We start from the raw sequence: 13,374 nt of genomic DNA, 5'->3' as shown, positions 1-13,374 counted from the left end.
CCAACGAAGAAGAAGGGGGGAAGTCCCGCCTCGTTGTCTGGGCCAGCCAATGGGCCAGCTGGGCCCAAACGGATCTAGAAAGATGGCGACGTCCATTGCAAGGACTGACAATGTGTCCTTGAGCAAGACACTGAACCCCTAATTGCCTTGCATGGTTTCCTCTGCCATCGGTGTATGAATGTGTGTGTGAATGAGTGGGTGAATGTAATGCACAATCTATGTACAGCGCCTTGGATAAAGGCGCTATATATAAATGCACCATTTAGTGAGTGAGTGTGCGTACATACCTGTACGGTCCCGTCCTCACAGCCCAGGGCCACGGCGGAGGGTCGTGCGGTCCCGTCCTCCGAGGGTCGTGCGGTCCCGTCCTCGGAGGGTCGTGCGGTCCCCAGACACGTGCAGCGGATCCTGGACGGCTGCTCCTCGGTCTGGAACAACACGGCGCCCGAGCGGCCGTCACGCACCGTCAGTCGGTTGCGGTTGTCGGCCGCCGCCACGGTGAGCTGGCCGCCGCCGAAGACGACGTCGGAGTCTCTCTTCAGGGACACGGCCGACGAGGTGTGGACTCGCTGGGTCTCCCACAGCTGTACGGGTGGAAACAGTTACATTCATGGTTGCTTATCGGAAACTTTGACAGGAAAAGACTCGCTCACTGTATAGAAAAAGAAGTAAAACTCCTTGGACTGAGACTTAGAAAAATATATTTAAGTGGTGCAACCACTTCTACAACCAGCTCGCAATGTCCGTGTACCTGTTTGTTTGTTTGTTTGTGATGTGCGTCAATGAGCACGAGTGGTGTGCGCATGCGTGCGCGTGCACCACTGGTGTGCGCACGCACCCGCACCCGTGTGTGTAGTGCCGTGCATGTGCGCGTGCACCACTGGTGTGCGCACGCACCCGCACCCGTGTGTGGATGTTGTTGCTACATAGTGTCAATGCTAGCGAGCTAAAATATAGCCATCCTTGCTCTAGAAAGCACCAATGTTTCCATCTAGACCACCGGATTATCAGCAAAAACCTCCGAAAATCGTGCTAATGGACCAAACCATGGAGAGCTCCGTAGATTAGGAGTTATTCAGCTTTTAGAGAGGGGAGTTGCACCACTTGGTTCACACAGGTGTGATTTTTTTATTTTATGCTATAGGATTTTCACAGACAAAGAACTTGCTCTTAAAGAGCTCCAACAAAACAATACAGCTCAGGTGCTGAGAATCGCTAATTACTACTTGATGACATCACCAGATGGTGGGGGGCGTGGACATTACAGAATAGATAATACAAAATCACACAGTTATTATAATAGGAAACAAGAATATTGCATACATCACCACCACTACCGTAGTCAAGTTTGAAAAAAAAGGGATGAAGAAAGGCGCAACAGTTTTCTCAGTGCTTAAAAGTAATTACGGTATCACAATCAAACGTTGTACAACTTGGCCGACATGTTGTCATGTTTCCATGTAGGCCCTGTCGTTTCATGTCTTGTTAATAATAGTATTCAACTAGCTCTGTATCCAAATTTGAGGACACATGGGGCCCCTTCCTCGCACTAGTAAATAACGTGCAGTTCCAAGCAATTCCAGATTGAATGAGTTTAATCCTGGATCTGAGCATGCTACTGTAGATTCCCGACGCAGCTGGGTTGTTCAGTATATTTATTATTATTAGGAGCCATGTGTGGATGCACTACCACGTCTATTATGTTTTGGGTGACCAGTGACCATGCCATGTTGTCTTGTCTTGTCTTGTCTTGTCTTGTCTTGTCGTACGTTTGTCTTGTTTTTTGTTTCAAAACTTGATTCAGGTTATGTGGTTTGTATTAGTGTCGCTTCCATGTTAGCATAGGACTATGCAACTTTTTATTTTATTTTCTTGTTTTTATTTTATGCTACCACAATATTTTGTGTATGGACTCACAACATTTTGTTATCTTTTATATGTTTCATATGGGTGTGTCACATATACTGTCATTTGATTTACTGTATACCCTGAATCTTGAATAAACAAAACAGTGAAAAAAATAAAAATAGTATTCAACTAGAACTGCACTCTGTAAAGTGCATACTTGCTTGTTGCTCACTAAACTAGTGAGAGCGTCAACACCCGTACGTACCCTGACCGTCTGGTCGTCGGAGCAGGACAGTATGTACAGTATGTACAGTATGTACAGTCGTACAGTACAGAGAACCTTACCCTGACCGTCTGGTCGTCGGAGCAGGACAGCAGCAGAGAACCGTCCGGAGAGAACTGGACGCCGTGGACCCAGCTGAGGTGACCGCTGCAGTCAGCCATCTTCTTATTGGTCTCAATGTCCCACAGCTGGTAGACGCACACATTTAGATTGCTTTATTTGAATCCACAAATTACAATTAATTTTTACAAGGAAACAAATATAACTGGGTTGACAGTTCATGTTCACTTAAAGGTAGAGTAAGTGATTTCACTTAATTCAAATATCACTTATTTTTTTGTTTTGTTGTGATAATCCTCTCTACTATAGAGTGTGCTGACCATATAAGCAGTTCCTCCCTGTCCCCAGTTAACCCCTGGGGGTCAAAAAACCTTAGGTTTCGTTTTTGACTCTCTATCCTGATTGGACGAAGGCTTAGGTCCCACAGCCAAAAACGAAACCTAAGGTTTTTTGAGTGAAATCACTTACTCTACCTTTAAGGATACACATGGCACCTCCTCCTTTTCCACACAGACAAACTGCCTATAACAGACGAGACAGAACAGTATTTGGCAAGTTGTTTGGCTTTGCTTTTTGTCATGCCAGCTATTCTTAGGCCACTCATGGTCAGTTTATGCACATGGCCCATGCAGGCTTCCGAATATCAGTATGGCAAATCTACAGCGATACCCCAGGTTTGTTATGCTTAAGTAATGGTTGATACTTAGAATGTTTATCTTGGAATGCCTGGTTCATGTACAAGTCAAAGACACAGCCCACCCTCCAGAATCAGGACCTCCTTGTGACTGGTGTCAACAAAGACAACATCAGGTGTATTGGGGATGTTAGCAAAGACATCGCCTGCACAGCTAAACCAATCTGGTAACACTCTTGAATGTTATTGTTTATACAATGCTGCACTAATTTAAAATGTTTTGTTCGTCTCCACGAACACCTCCACAGCATACAGTGACTGTGTGTGTGTGTGTGTGTGTGTGTGTGTGTGTGTGTGTGTGTGTGTGTGTGTGTGTGTACCTCCACAGCGTAGTGTGACAGGGCGATGGCCAGCAGGTTGCTGGTAGGACAGGCGTGACAGTATTGGACCGTACTCAGACGACTGGTTCTGATCTCCAACAGCATGTCTGATGTCTCTACGTCAAACACCTACACACACACACACACACACACACACACACACACACACACACACACACACACACACACACACGTTAAAGGGATTGTGACAAAGGTTTTTGTAATTTTTCACCCCAAAGAACCTGAACTTTTAACATTCAGTAGATTTTCTGTGGTCTGGGGGCACACGCACACTCACACGCACACACACGCACACACACACACACACACACACACACACAAAGACCCTGTACTCACAAAGACAGCGTTCCGGGCGGCGCATATAACCCGCCGGCTGTCGCGCGTCCAGGTGCTACACTTCACGTGCACGTCCGTCTCCTCGCCGCTCTCTGGGAACTCTCTCTTCACGTCTATGCTCTTCCACTCGTTAGCGGACGCCACCTCAAACAGCTGGAGACACGCACACGTGCACACACACACACGCACGCACACACACACAGCCAATCAGTATATGACTAATGAATGCGCAAGGAGTTGAATTCAAAGCACTTAAACCCACACACACACGCACGCACACGCACACACACGCACACACACACACACACACCCTGAGCGTCCCGTCGCTAGAGGCCGTGGAGACGTAGGTGTCGTCGGGGGAGAAGCAGCAGTGATTGACCGGCTCCAGGTGACCAAACATGGTGTTCTGAGAGGACGGCTTGTTCAGGTTCCACAGCTAGAGGGAGACAGAGAGACAGAGAGAGAGGTTCAGGTTCCACAGCTACAGAGAGAGAGAGAGAGAGAGAGAGAGAGAGAGAGAGACATTCAAACATGGTGTTCTGGGAGGACGGCTTGTTCAGGTTCCACAGCTAGAGGGAGACAGAGAGAGGTTCAAACATGGTGTTCTGGGAGGACGGCTTGTTCAGGTTCCACAGCTAGAGGGAGGGGGGAGAGAGGGGGGGGGGGGGGGGAGAGAGGGGGGAGAGGGAGAGGGAGAGAGAGAGAGAGAGAGAGAGAGAGAGAGAGAGAGAGGTTTAAATCATGGATATGTCGGGCCGGGGCGCCTGATGGAGGGAAAGGAACTGGTTGGAATAACGTGTTCCTTTCCACGCGCTACGACGTCCAACCAGGGAAACTCCCCCCTGTCAGGTGTAAAGGAGCAACTTGGACACTCAGGCCTGAAGGAAGCATGAGTTCAAGTCCGTTGCTCTCCCCTTGTCCCCCATATATGGGGACTAGGTTGGTGGAGGGTGTGTAGAGCCCAGGATCACATTAGATGATTGACACAGGGGTGAAAAATGGGTTACAAAATCGTGGGATAAAAAAAGAAAAAAGAAAAAAAAAGAAAAACATGGATATGTCCTGGTGAAGATGGAATAAATGCCGTAGTCTAAAATGGACCCAGTACAGCAGTCAGTCAGCTGTGTGTGTAGTGTGTGACTGTGTGTGTGTATGCAGTGACGGCCTTATATATGTTTCAATCGTTTCAACTGAAAGCCTCCAGGGGCCTAAAAAATAAATAGTAGTATTAGTAGTATAGTGTGTTGTTGGGTTGTAATTGTTCCCACTTCCCAGTGTGTTACTCACTGCACTAGCAGCGCTGACAGTTGCGATTGCATCATTGTATAGCCAATGCTGCCTTCCAGTTATACCTTAAAGTATTTATTTTTTAATCAAGCTGCTTTTGTGTATTTTCTACTTGGCTGTGTATGCTGTTCATGCTTTGAAGTCCGATAATACACACTGACCAAAAATAAATAATTATTAAATTATTAAAATGATGACGTCATGAACGGGGCCTCCCGATCCTTAAGGCCGCCCCTGTGTGTATGCAGTTGTAGGCACACACACACACACACACACACACACCTTGACATTCATGAACTTGTCATTGGAGCAGGTGGCCAGCAGGAGGCGCCTGGTGGTGTTGGTGAACTGACAATGGTTGACCTGCTCCTCGTGTTCCTCGTCAAACGACCTCAGGAGGACACCGCGCTCCGCGTTCCACACCTAACACACGCACACACACACACACGCACACACACACACACACGCAGGCACACACACACACACGCACGCAGGCACACACGCAGCATTATTGGCTTAGGAATGGAACAAAAATGGCAGGTATACACTCCTGTATTTTAACATCAGTTTATAGAGCGTCGCAGTCCCGCCCCCTCGAGAGACCCGGAAAATAAATCCCCCGTTCATTTTCCTCATATACTTTTCAAAAAGTATTTATTTAAAGACGTTTACGCCACGGACAAAGACAACTGGAGTTGTGACACATCATGACACATCATGACAGATCACTTTCTTTGTTGTTTTTCTTCTTTGTAATTATTTGTTTGTTGTCATGATTTGTCACGACTCGAGTTGGAAAAATGCATTGGGAATTATTTCCTGGGCCTGGCGTCGTCATGACTGCGACGCTCTAATATGGTGGTACTTGGAGAGCCAAATATTTTCTGAGGTAGTACTTCCGCCGTAGTCTGAAAACTACCTTTTCAGACTCCATCATGGCCCATAGCACTTACCCCACCCCCTTAGATAGCATTTCTGTAGACATTTTGATACAGACTTATAGCATGTTATGTAGACAGCACTATAATTGCATTGTATGTATAGTCATAGCACGTCATAGTACATAATGTATAGCATAGTATAGTATATATGTATAGTTTATATGTATAGTTTCATTATATAGATATTCCACTGTTACTTTCTTAGCCTGCGCATGTTTCATGATAAATGCTTTTTATGTGATGTATTCCCATGCTTTTTTGTTCTTGCTTAATGCAAGTCGCTCTGGATTAAGAGCGTCTGATAAATGCCTAAATTGTAAATTGTAAATTGTACTTCAGTACAAAAAGGTTGGGAACTAATGCCCTATGCTACAAGACCTCTACTCCAACACACTACACACTGCGGTGCGATACGGTACGGTACGGTACGGTACTGTAGTAGTAGCAGTACGGTACCTTGACTTTCCTGTCGCTGGAACAGGTTGCGAGGAGACGGTCGTCGGGGGAGAACGCACAGCAGAGGACCTCGTCGTCGTGGGCCTGAACCTCCAGCAGCTTCTCTCCTGACATGGTCTTAAACACCTGGGGCCACAAAACATGGTCTTAAACACCTGGGGCCACAAAACATGGTCTTAAACACCTGGGGCCACAAAACATGGTCTTAAACACCTGGGGCCACAAAACATGGTCTTAATTGGACCTCTAGTCCTAAACGTGTGAAGGCGTAGGTAGGACAGCCCGTAACGTACCCTGAGCGTCCTGCTCTCTCCACAGGAGGCCACCTTGTCTCCGCCGTGGGAGAAACAGGCTGAGTTTATGGAGCCCTGGTGGGGCTGGACCACCAGGCGAGACAGGCTCTCCAGACTGCTCTGGTTCCTGGGAGAGGGAACCCACACACACGCAAATGGTAAAATAAAATGATGCATTTATATAGCGCCTTTATCCAAGGCGCTTTACATAGACTTTGCATTACATTCACCCATTCATTCACACACACACACACACACACACACACATTCATACACTGATTGCGGCGGAAACCATGCAAGGCACCGACCTGCACATCAGGAGCAATTAGGGGTTCAGTGTCTTGCTCAAGGACACTTTGACACTAACTCTGGGGGAGCCCACAGGGTTCGAACTGCCATCCAACCACTCCACCCCTGAGCCACTGCTGCACGCGCACACACACACACACACACACACACACACACACACACACACACACACACACACACACACACACGCACACACATATTTAAACATATTTAACCCATTTAGACCTGTGTCAACTTTAACCATTATTTTAAACTTTAGCTGTTGAAAAAAAGCAGATCTTTTTGATGAATTGAACAATGTGGACCCTGTTGTAAACAAGTGTAAGGCTTAATTGGGTCGTCCACTCACAGTTAACAGTCTTTGTATTGAGTTTGTGCTTGAAATGTACTGTAATTCTGCAAACTGTTAATAAAGATTTCAATCAATCAATCAAACAAGCTCGTATCGTGGCACTTTTTGAGAAAATGTGTGCAAATCCTTGAATATATTTTCTTCCACAGTGAACGTTTTTAATATGATTTGTATGACTGATTTAGAATAAATTTGTAGAATCTGTTATCAGGTCTTAATAGGTTTAAATTAACAATTTTACAAAAGCTTTGTAAAAATACAAAAAAATAAGAACATTTGCATGCAAGATCAAAATGTTTGGTTGTTTGCAATGCATACTACTGTATACATACAGCCAGTCAAAGTACAGGCTCCCCCTGCTGGCGGCGTCCTGCGCCTGCAGCTTGGCCTGCCGGTAGACCTCGGAGGCGTGCGGCTGAGACAGCGCCAGCTGCACCACGTCAGGCAGGGGGCGCTGTTCCAACCGGTGGCCGCTCTGCGACAGGAACGCCTGGAAGTCACCTCGCACCGCGCTGTTCTGGGGAGGCCGGGGGACACAGACGTAGAACTTTTTTTAGAATCTGATCTCAGGTCAGAATGGGTTAAATGGGGGTCCTTAGACTAATGCATGTCAAACTGGGGCTCCTTGAAATTAAAACGGGTTGAGAATCTCAGGGGGGGGGGGGGGGGGGGGGGGTCTATGGCATATCTTTTCAATGGGGGGTCCGTGGGGCTAATTAGTGTTAATTTGGGGGTCCTTGACATGAACAGGTTTGGAGAATGAGTAGAAAATGAGTATTAAATCACCTCTTTGTCCAGAATGGTTCCGTACTCCACATAATCGTTGATGAGGTGAGCTGGACCCAGAACCTGAGCCTTGGTTCTGACCCAGTCCAGAGAAAACATCAGAGAGTACAGCTCCTATACGGACAGACAGAGAGAGAGCATGGTGGCTAATGGCTATTATCACTTCCCTAACACGTACTAATCTCTGAGAACATTGTGTGTGTGTGTGTGTGTGTGTGTGTGTGTGTGTGTGTGTGTGTGTGTGTAAATCACCCGTCGCTCCCGACAATGCGTTGGTCCGACATGCATTGCACCGTGCTGCTAGTGGTCACGGTAAGGTCCTGACAGTTTTCTGAAAAAGCTATGTTTCTATGTCAGTGGTTTGATTTTTCAAAAAATAGCAGACCTACAAGCTCGTAGCGCACCACTCGGTGGCGCGCTATGAGCTTGTAGATCTGCTATTTTTCAATAGCTAAAGCATAGCATAATGCTAACACCAAAAGGGGTTCCCGCCCCAAAATGGGTTAAGGTTGTCGGACTAATGAGAGTCGGACCGATAATATGTCGGAAACTAAAGCATGTACCCGTGCGTGCGTGCGTGCGTCATGTGTGCGTGCGTGTGTGTGTGTGCGTCATGTGTGCGTGTGTGTGTGCGTCATGTGTGCGTGTGTGTGTGCGTGTGTGTGTGCGTCATGCGTGTGTGCGTGCGTGCGTGCGTGTGTGCGTGCGGTGTACCTGGGACAGCTGGGCGTTGGCCATGTGGTAGGTGAGGAACCGGAACCAGTAGAGACATTCTTCATCTCCGTTGGTCGGAGGACCGTCTCTGTAGAACTGCTGGTATTTACGGACCACCTTAGTGTGGAGGCTCTGAACACACACACACACACACACACACACACACACACACACACACACACACACACACAGGTCTGACATTAACGGTTGTCTGATGCATCTGAAGCCTGAAGCTTGCGTTTGTCAACGATGCGTATACGTCTTTGAACATCTTTTTTAAAGATGTTGAAAAAGTGGCTGATGGGCAAGTTAGTATAGTGCTGTATTTATCTATTTATATCTATTTATTGTCTTTTGTTTATTGATCTATGATGGCCGGTTGTAAATGTCATTAGTATTGTAATGTTAGTACACATGTTCTTCTCATCATATATGCTGTAACTATTTATTTATTTGGATCACAATGGCATTAAGTCCTCTGACTTTTTGTACAATCCTGGTAATTTTTTACTTCTCTTCTATGAATTGTATCATGAATATATCAAATAAATCAAATCAAATATTGTGAGAGAATCTATGTGGCTCACAAGCGATGTGAATAGGTTTTCCATGTAATGGGTCCCGGGACCCACAGGTGGTAATCCAAATGGGTCCCAGAAAATTATTATGGGTCCTCAAAAAAAAGAAAAAGTACAACGGTGAGCTACAGAGAGAGTGCTATACTGTACTTGCAGGATAAAGTAGCGCCCTGTGGACGCAGTCAGTCAGTCAGTCAGTCAGTGCTCATTGGATTAATCATGGGTCCACATTTTGGGTGATCACATTTTGTACCTGATCCGCCCATATACTCGCTCTCCACAGAGATCATTACAGAGAATTATGTCCACACCACCATGGTTCTGCTATAGTATCCGGTACACCTTCTATAAGTTCTGACCTCCAGCTGCGAGTGGTTCTGTGCTATAGTATCCGGTACACCTTCTATAAGTTCTGACCTCCAGCTGCGAGTGGTTCTGCTATAGTATCCGGTACACCTTCTATAAGTTCTGACCTCCAGCTGCGAGTGGTTCTGTGCTATAGTATCCGGTACACCTTCTATAAGTTCTGACCTCCAGCTGCGAGTGGTTCTGTGCTATAGTATCCGGTACACCTTCTATAAGTTCTGACCTCCAGCTGCGAGTGGTTCTGCTATAGTATCCGGTACACCTTCTATAAGTTCTGACCTCCAGCTGCGAGTGGTTCTGCTATAGTATCCGGTACACCTTCTATAAGTTCTGACCTCCAGCTGCGAGCGGTTCTGCTATAGTATCCGGTACACCTTCTATAAGTTCTGACCTCCAGCTGCGAGTGGTTCTGTGCTATAGTATCCGGTACACCTTCTATAAGTTCTGACCTCCAGCTGCGAGTGGTTCTGTGCTATAGTATCCGCTACACCTTCTATAAGTTCTGACCTCCAGCTGCGAGCGGTTCTGCTATAGTATCCGGTACACCTTCTATAAGTTCTGACCTCCAGCTGCGAGCGGTTCTGCTCCGCCAGGAAGTCCAGCTGCAGGTCATGGAGGTAGTAGAGGTACGGCCGGTGGTGACAGTCCCTGAAGAGCAGCGACTTGTTGACGAACGTCTGGAGCACGTCCTCCACCTCCTCCTGCTCCAGGTCCCACAGAACACACAGAACCTGGGGAGAACCTCACAGTCTGTTAGTCTGACCCTAACCCTGGTACAGGTCCCACAGAACACACAGAACCTGGGGAGAACCTCACAGTCTGTTAGTCTGACCCAGAACACACAGAACCTGGGGAGAACCTCACAGTCTGTTAGTCTGACCCAGAACACACAGAACCTGGGGAGAACCTCACTGTCTGTTAGTCTGACCCTGGTCCAGGTCCAACAGAACACACAGAACCTGGGGAGAACCTCACAGTCTGTTAGTCTGACCCTGGTCCAGGTCCCACAGAACACACAGAACCTGGGGAGAACGTTACACAGTCAGTTAGTCTGACCCAGAACACACAGAACCTGGGGAGAACCTCACAGTCTGTTAGTCTGACCCAGAACACACAGAACCTGGGGAGAACGTCACAGTCTGTTAGTCTGACCCAGAACACACAGAACCTGGGGAGAACCTCACAGTCTGTTAGTCTGACCCAGAACACACAGAACCTGGGGAGAACGTCACAGAGTCTGTTAGTCTGACCCAGAACACACAGAACCTGGGGAGAACCTCACAGTCTGTTAGTCTGACCCTAACCCTGCTCCAGGTCCCACAGAACACACAGAACCTGGGGAGAACGTCACAGTCTGTTAGTCTGACCCAGAACACACAGAACCTGGGGAGAACGTTACACAGTCTGTTAGTCTGACCCTGGTACAGGTCCAACAGAACACACAGAACCTGGGGAGAACGTTACACAGTCTGTTAGTCTGACCCAGAACACACAGAACCTGGGGAGAACGTTACACAGTCTGTTAGTCTGACCCTGGTACAGGTCCAACAGAACACACAGAACCTGGGGAGAACGTTACACAGTCTGTTAGTCTGACCCAGAACACACAGAACCTGGGGAGAACCTCACAGTCTGTTAGTCTGACCCAGAACACACAGAACCTGGGGAGAACCTCACAGTCTGTTAGTCTGACCCAGAACACACAGAACCTGGGGAGAACCTCACAGTCTGTTAGTCTGACCCAGAACACACAGAACCTGGGGAGAACGTTACACAGTCTGTTAGTCTGACCCAGAACACACAGAACCTGGGGAGAACGTCACAGTCTGTTAGTCTGACCCAGAACACACAGAACCTGGGGAGAACCTCACAGTCTGTTAGTCTGACCCTGGTCCAGGTCCAACAGAACACACAGAACCTGGGGAGAACCTCACAGTCTGTTAGTCTGACCCAGAACACACAGAACCTGGGGAGAACCTCACAGTCTGTTAGTCTGACCCAGAACACACAGAACCTGGGGAGAACGTTACACAGTCTGTTAGTCTGACCCAGAACACACAGAACCTGGGGAGAACGTTATAGAGTCTGTTAGTCTGACCCAGAACACACAGAACCTGGGGAGAACCTCACAGTCTGTTAGTCTGACCCAGAACACACAGAACCTGGGGAGAACGTTACACAGTCTGTTAGTCTGACCCAGAACACACAGAACCTGGGGAGAACCTCACAGTCTGTTAGTCTGACCCAGAACACACAGAACCTGGGGAGAACCTCACAGTCTGTTAGTCTGACCCAGAACACACAGAACCTGGGGAGAACCTCACAGTCTGTTAGTCTGACCCAGAACACACAGAACCTGGGGAGAACGTTACACAGTCTGTTAGTCTGACCCAGAACACACAGAACCTGGGGAGAACGTCACAGTCTGTTAGTCTGACCCAGAACACACAGAACCTGGGGAGAACCTCACAGTCTGTTAGTCTGACCCTGGTCCAGGTCCAACAGAACACACAGAACCTGGGGAGAACCTCACAGTCTGTTAGTCTGACCCAGAACACACAGAACCTGGGGAGAACCTCACAGTCTGTTAGTCTGACCCAGAACACACAGAACCTGGGGAGAACGTTACACAGTCTGTTAGTCTGACCCAGAACACACAGAACCTGGGGAGAACGTTATAGAGTCTGTTAGTCTGACCCAGAACACACAGAACCTGGGGAGAACCTCACAGTCTGTTAGTCTGACCCAGAACACACAGAACCTGGGGAGAACGTTACACAGTCTGTTAGTCTGACCCAGAACACACAGAACCTGGGGAGAACCTCACAGTCTGTTAGTCTGACCCAGAACACACAGAACCTGGGGAGAACCTCACAGTCTGTTAGTCTGACCCAGAACACACAGAACCTGGGGAGAACCTCACAGTCTGTTAGTCTGACCCAGAACACACAGAACCTGGGGAGAACGTCACAGTCTGTTAGTCTAACCCTGGTACAGGTCCAACAGAACACACAGAACCTGGGGAGAACCTCACAGAGTCTGTTAGTCTGACCCAGAACACACAGAACCTGGGGGGAACGTGACAGTCTGTTAGTCTGACCCAGAACACACAGAACCTGGGGAGAACGTTACAGTCTGTTAGTCTGACCCTAACCCTGGTCCAGGTCCAACAGAACACACAGAACCTGGGGAGAACCTCACAGAGTCTGTTAGTCTGACCCAGAACACACAGAACCTGGGGAGAACGTCACACAGTCTGTTAGTCTGACCCTGGTCCAGGTCCAACAGAACACACAGAACCTGAGGAGAACCTCACAGTCTGTTAGTCTGACCCTAACCCCAGTGTTGATTTCGTCGACTAAAACTATGACGAAAAATGTTTGTCAACTAGCTTTTTTTCACTGACGAAAACTAAATGAAAACTAGAACTGCACTCTGCCGAGTGCATACTTGCTTGTTGCACACTAGTAGGCCATAAATGGCCTACTAGTGCGCAAGCAGAGCGCGCAAGTACTTTCGACCGCTGGAAACTATCACATCTCAGTATCTCTGTGAAGGAACGTTTGAAATGTATAATCATTACGTGTAACTATTTGCTACCTAACTACTTTTTTACAGAAAAATGAATCATTGATATGTGATGAAAAAAAAAGTATATAAACTGAATTAAAATATATTATACAGTATAATTATTTTATTACTTATTGTAAATTGTCAATTGTTTTAAATG

The 13,374-nt window shown here is 47.4% G+C and overlaps 1 protein-coding gene across 2 annotated transcripts in view; it reads right to left on the bottom strand.

The window, feature by feature from the left end:
- apaf1 (apoptotic peptidase activating factor 1) overlaps positions 1–13,374 on the bottom strand; it is a 30,762-nt gene that overhangs the window by 7,078 nt on the left and 10,310 nt on the right. For both annotated transcript variants that reach the window (XM_080756921.1, XM_080756922.1), the window contains exons 9-20: positions 10,208–10,375; positions 8,701–8,832; positions 7,987–8,100; positions 7,533–7,717; positions 6,540–6,666; positions 6,247–6,372; positions 5,132–5,272; positions 3,873–3,998; positions 3,563–3,715; positions 3,206–3,334; positions 2,194–2,319; positions 288–584 (exon numbers count right to left, since the gene is read on the bottom strand). In XM_080756921.1, coding sequence (XP_080613047.1) covers positions 288–584; positions 2,194–2,319; positions 3,206–3,334; positions 3,563–3,715; positions 3,873–3,998; positions 5,132–5,272; positions 6,247–6,372; positions 6,540–6,666; positions 7,533–7,717; positions 7,987–8,100; positions 8,701–8,832; positions 10,208–10,375 — 1,824 coding nt within the window. The remainder of the gene's footprint in view (positions 1–287; positions 585–2,193; positions 2,320–3,205; positions 3,335–3,562; positions 3,716–3,872; positions 3,999–5,131; positions 5,273–6,246; positions 6,373–6,539; positions 6,667–7,532; positions 7,718–7,986; positions 8,101–8,700; positions 8,833–10,207; positions 10,376–13,374) is intronic.

The sequence above is a fragment of the Protomyctophum bolini genome (assembly GCF_963924005.1).
Source record: "Protomyctophum bolini genome assembly, chromosome: 23".
Taxonomy (NCBI): Eukaryota; Metazoa; Chordata; class Actinopteri; order Myctophiformes; family Myctophidae; genus Protomyctophum; species Protomyctophum bolini.
The sequence above is the reverse complement of the archived record's forward strand: the minus strand, read 5'-3'. Positions and strand labels throughout refer to the sequence as shown.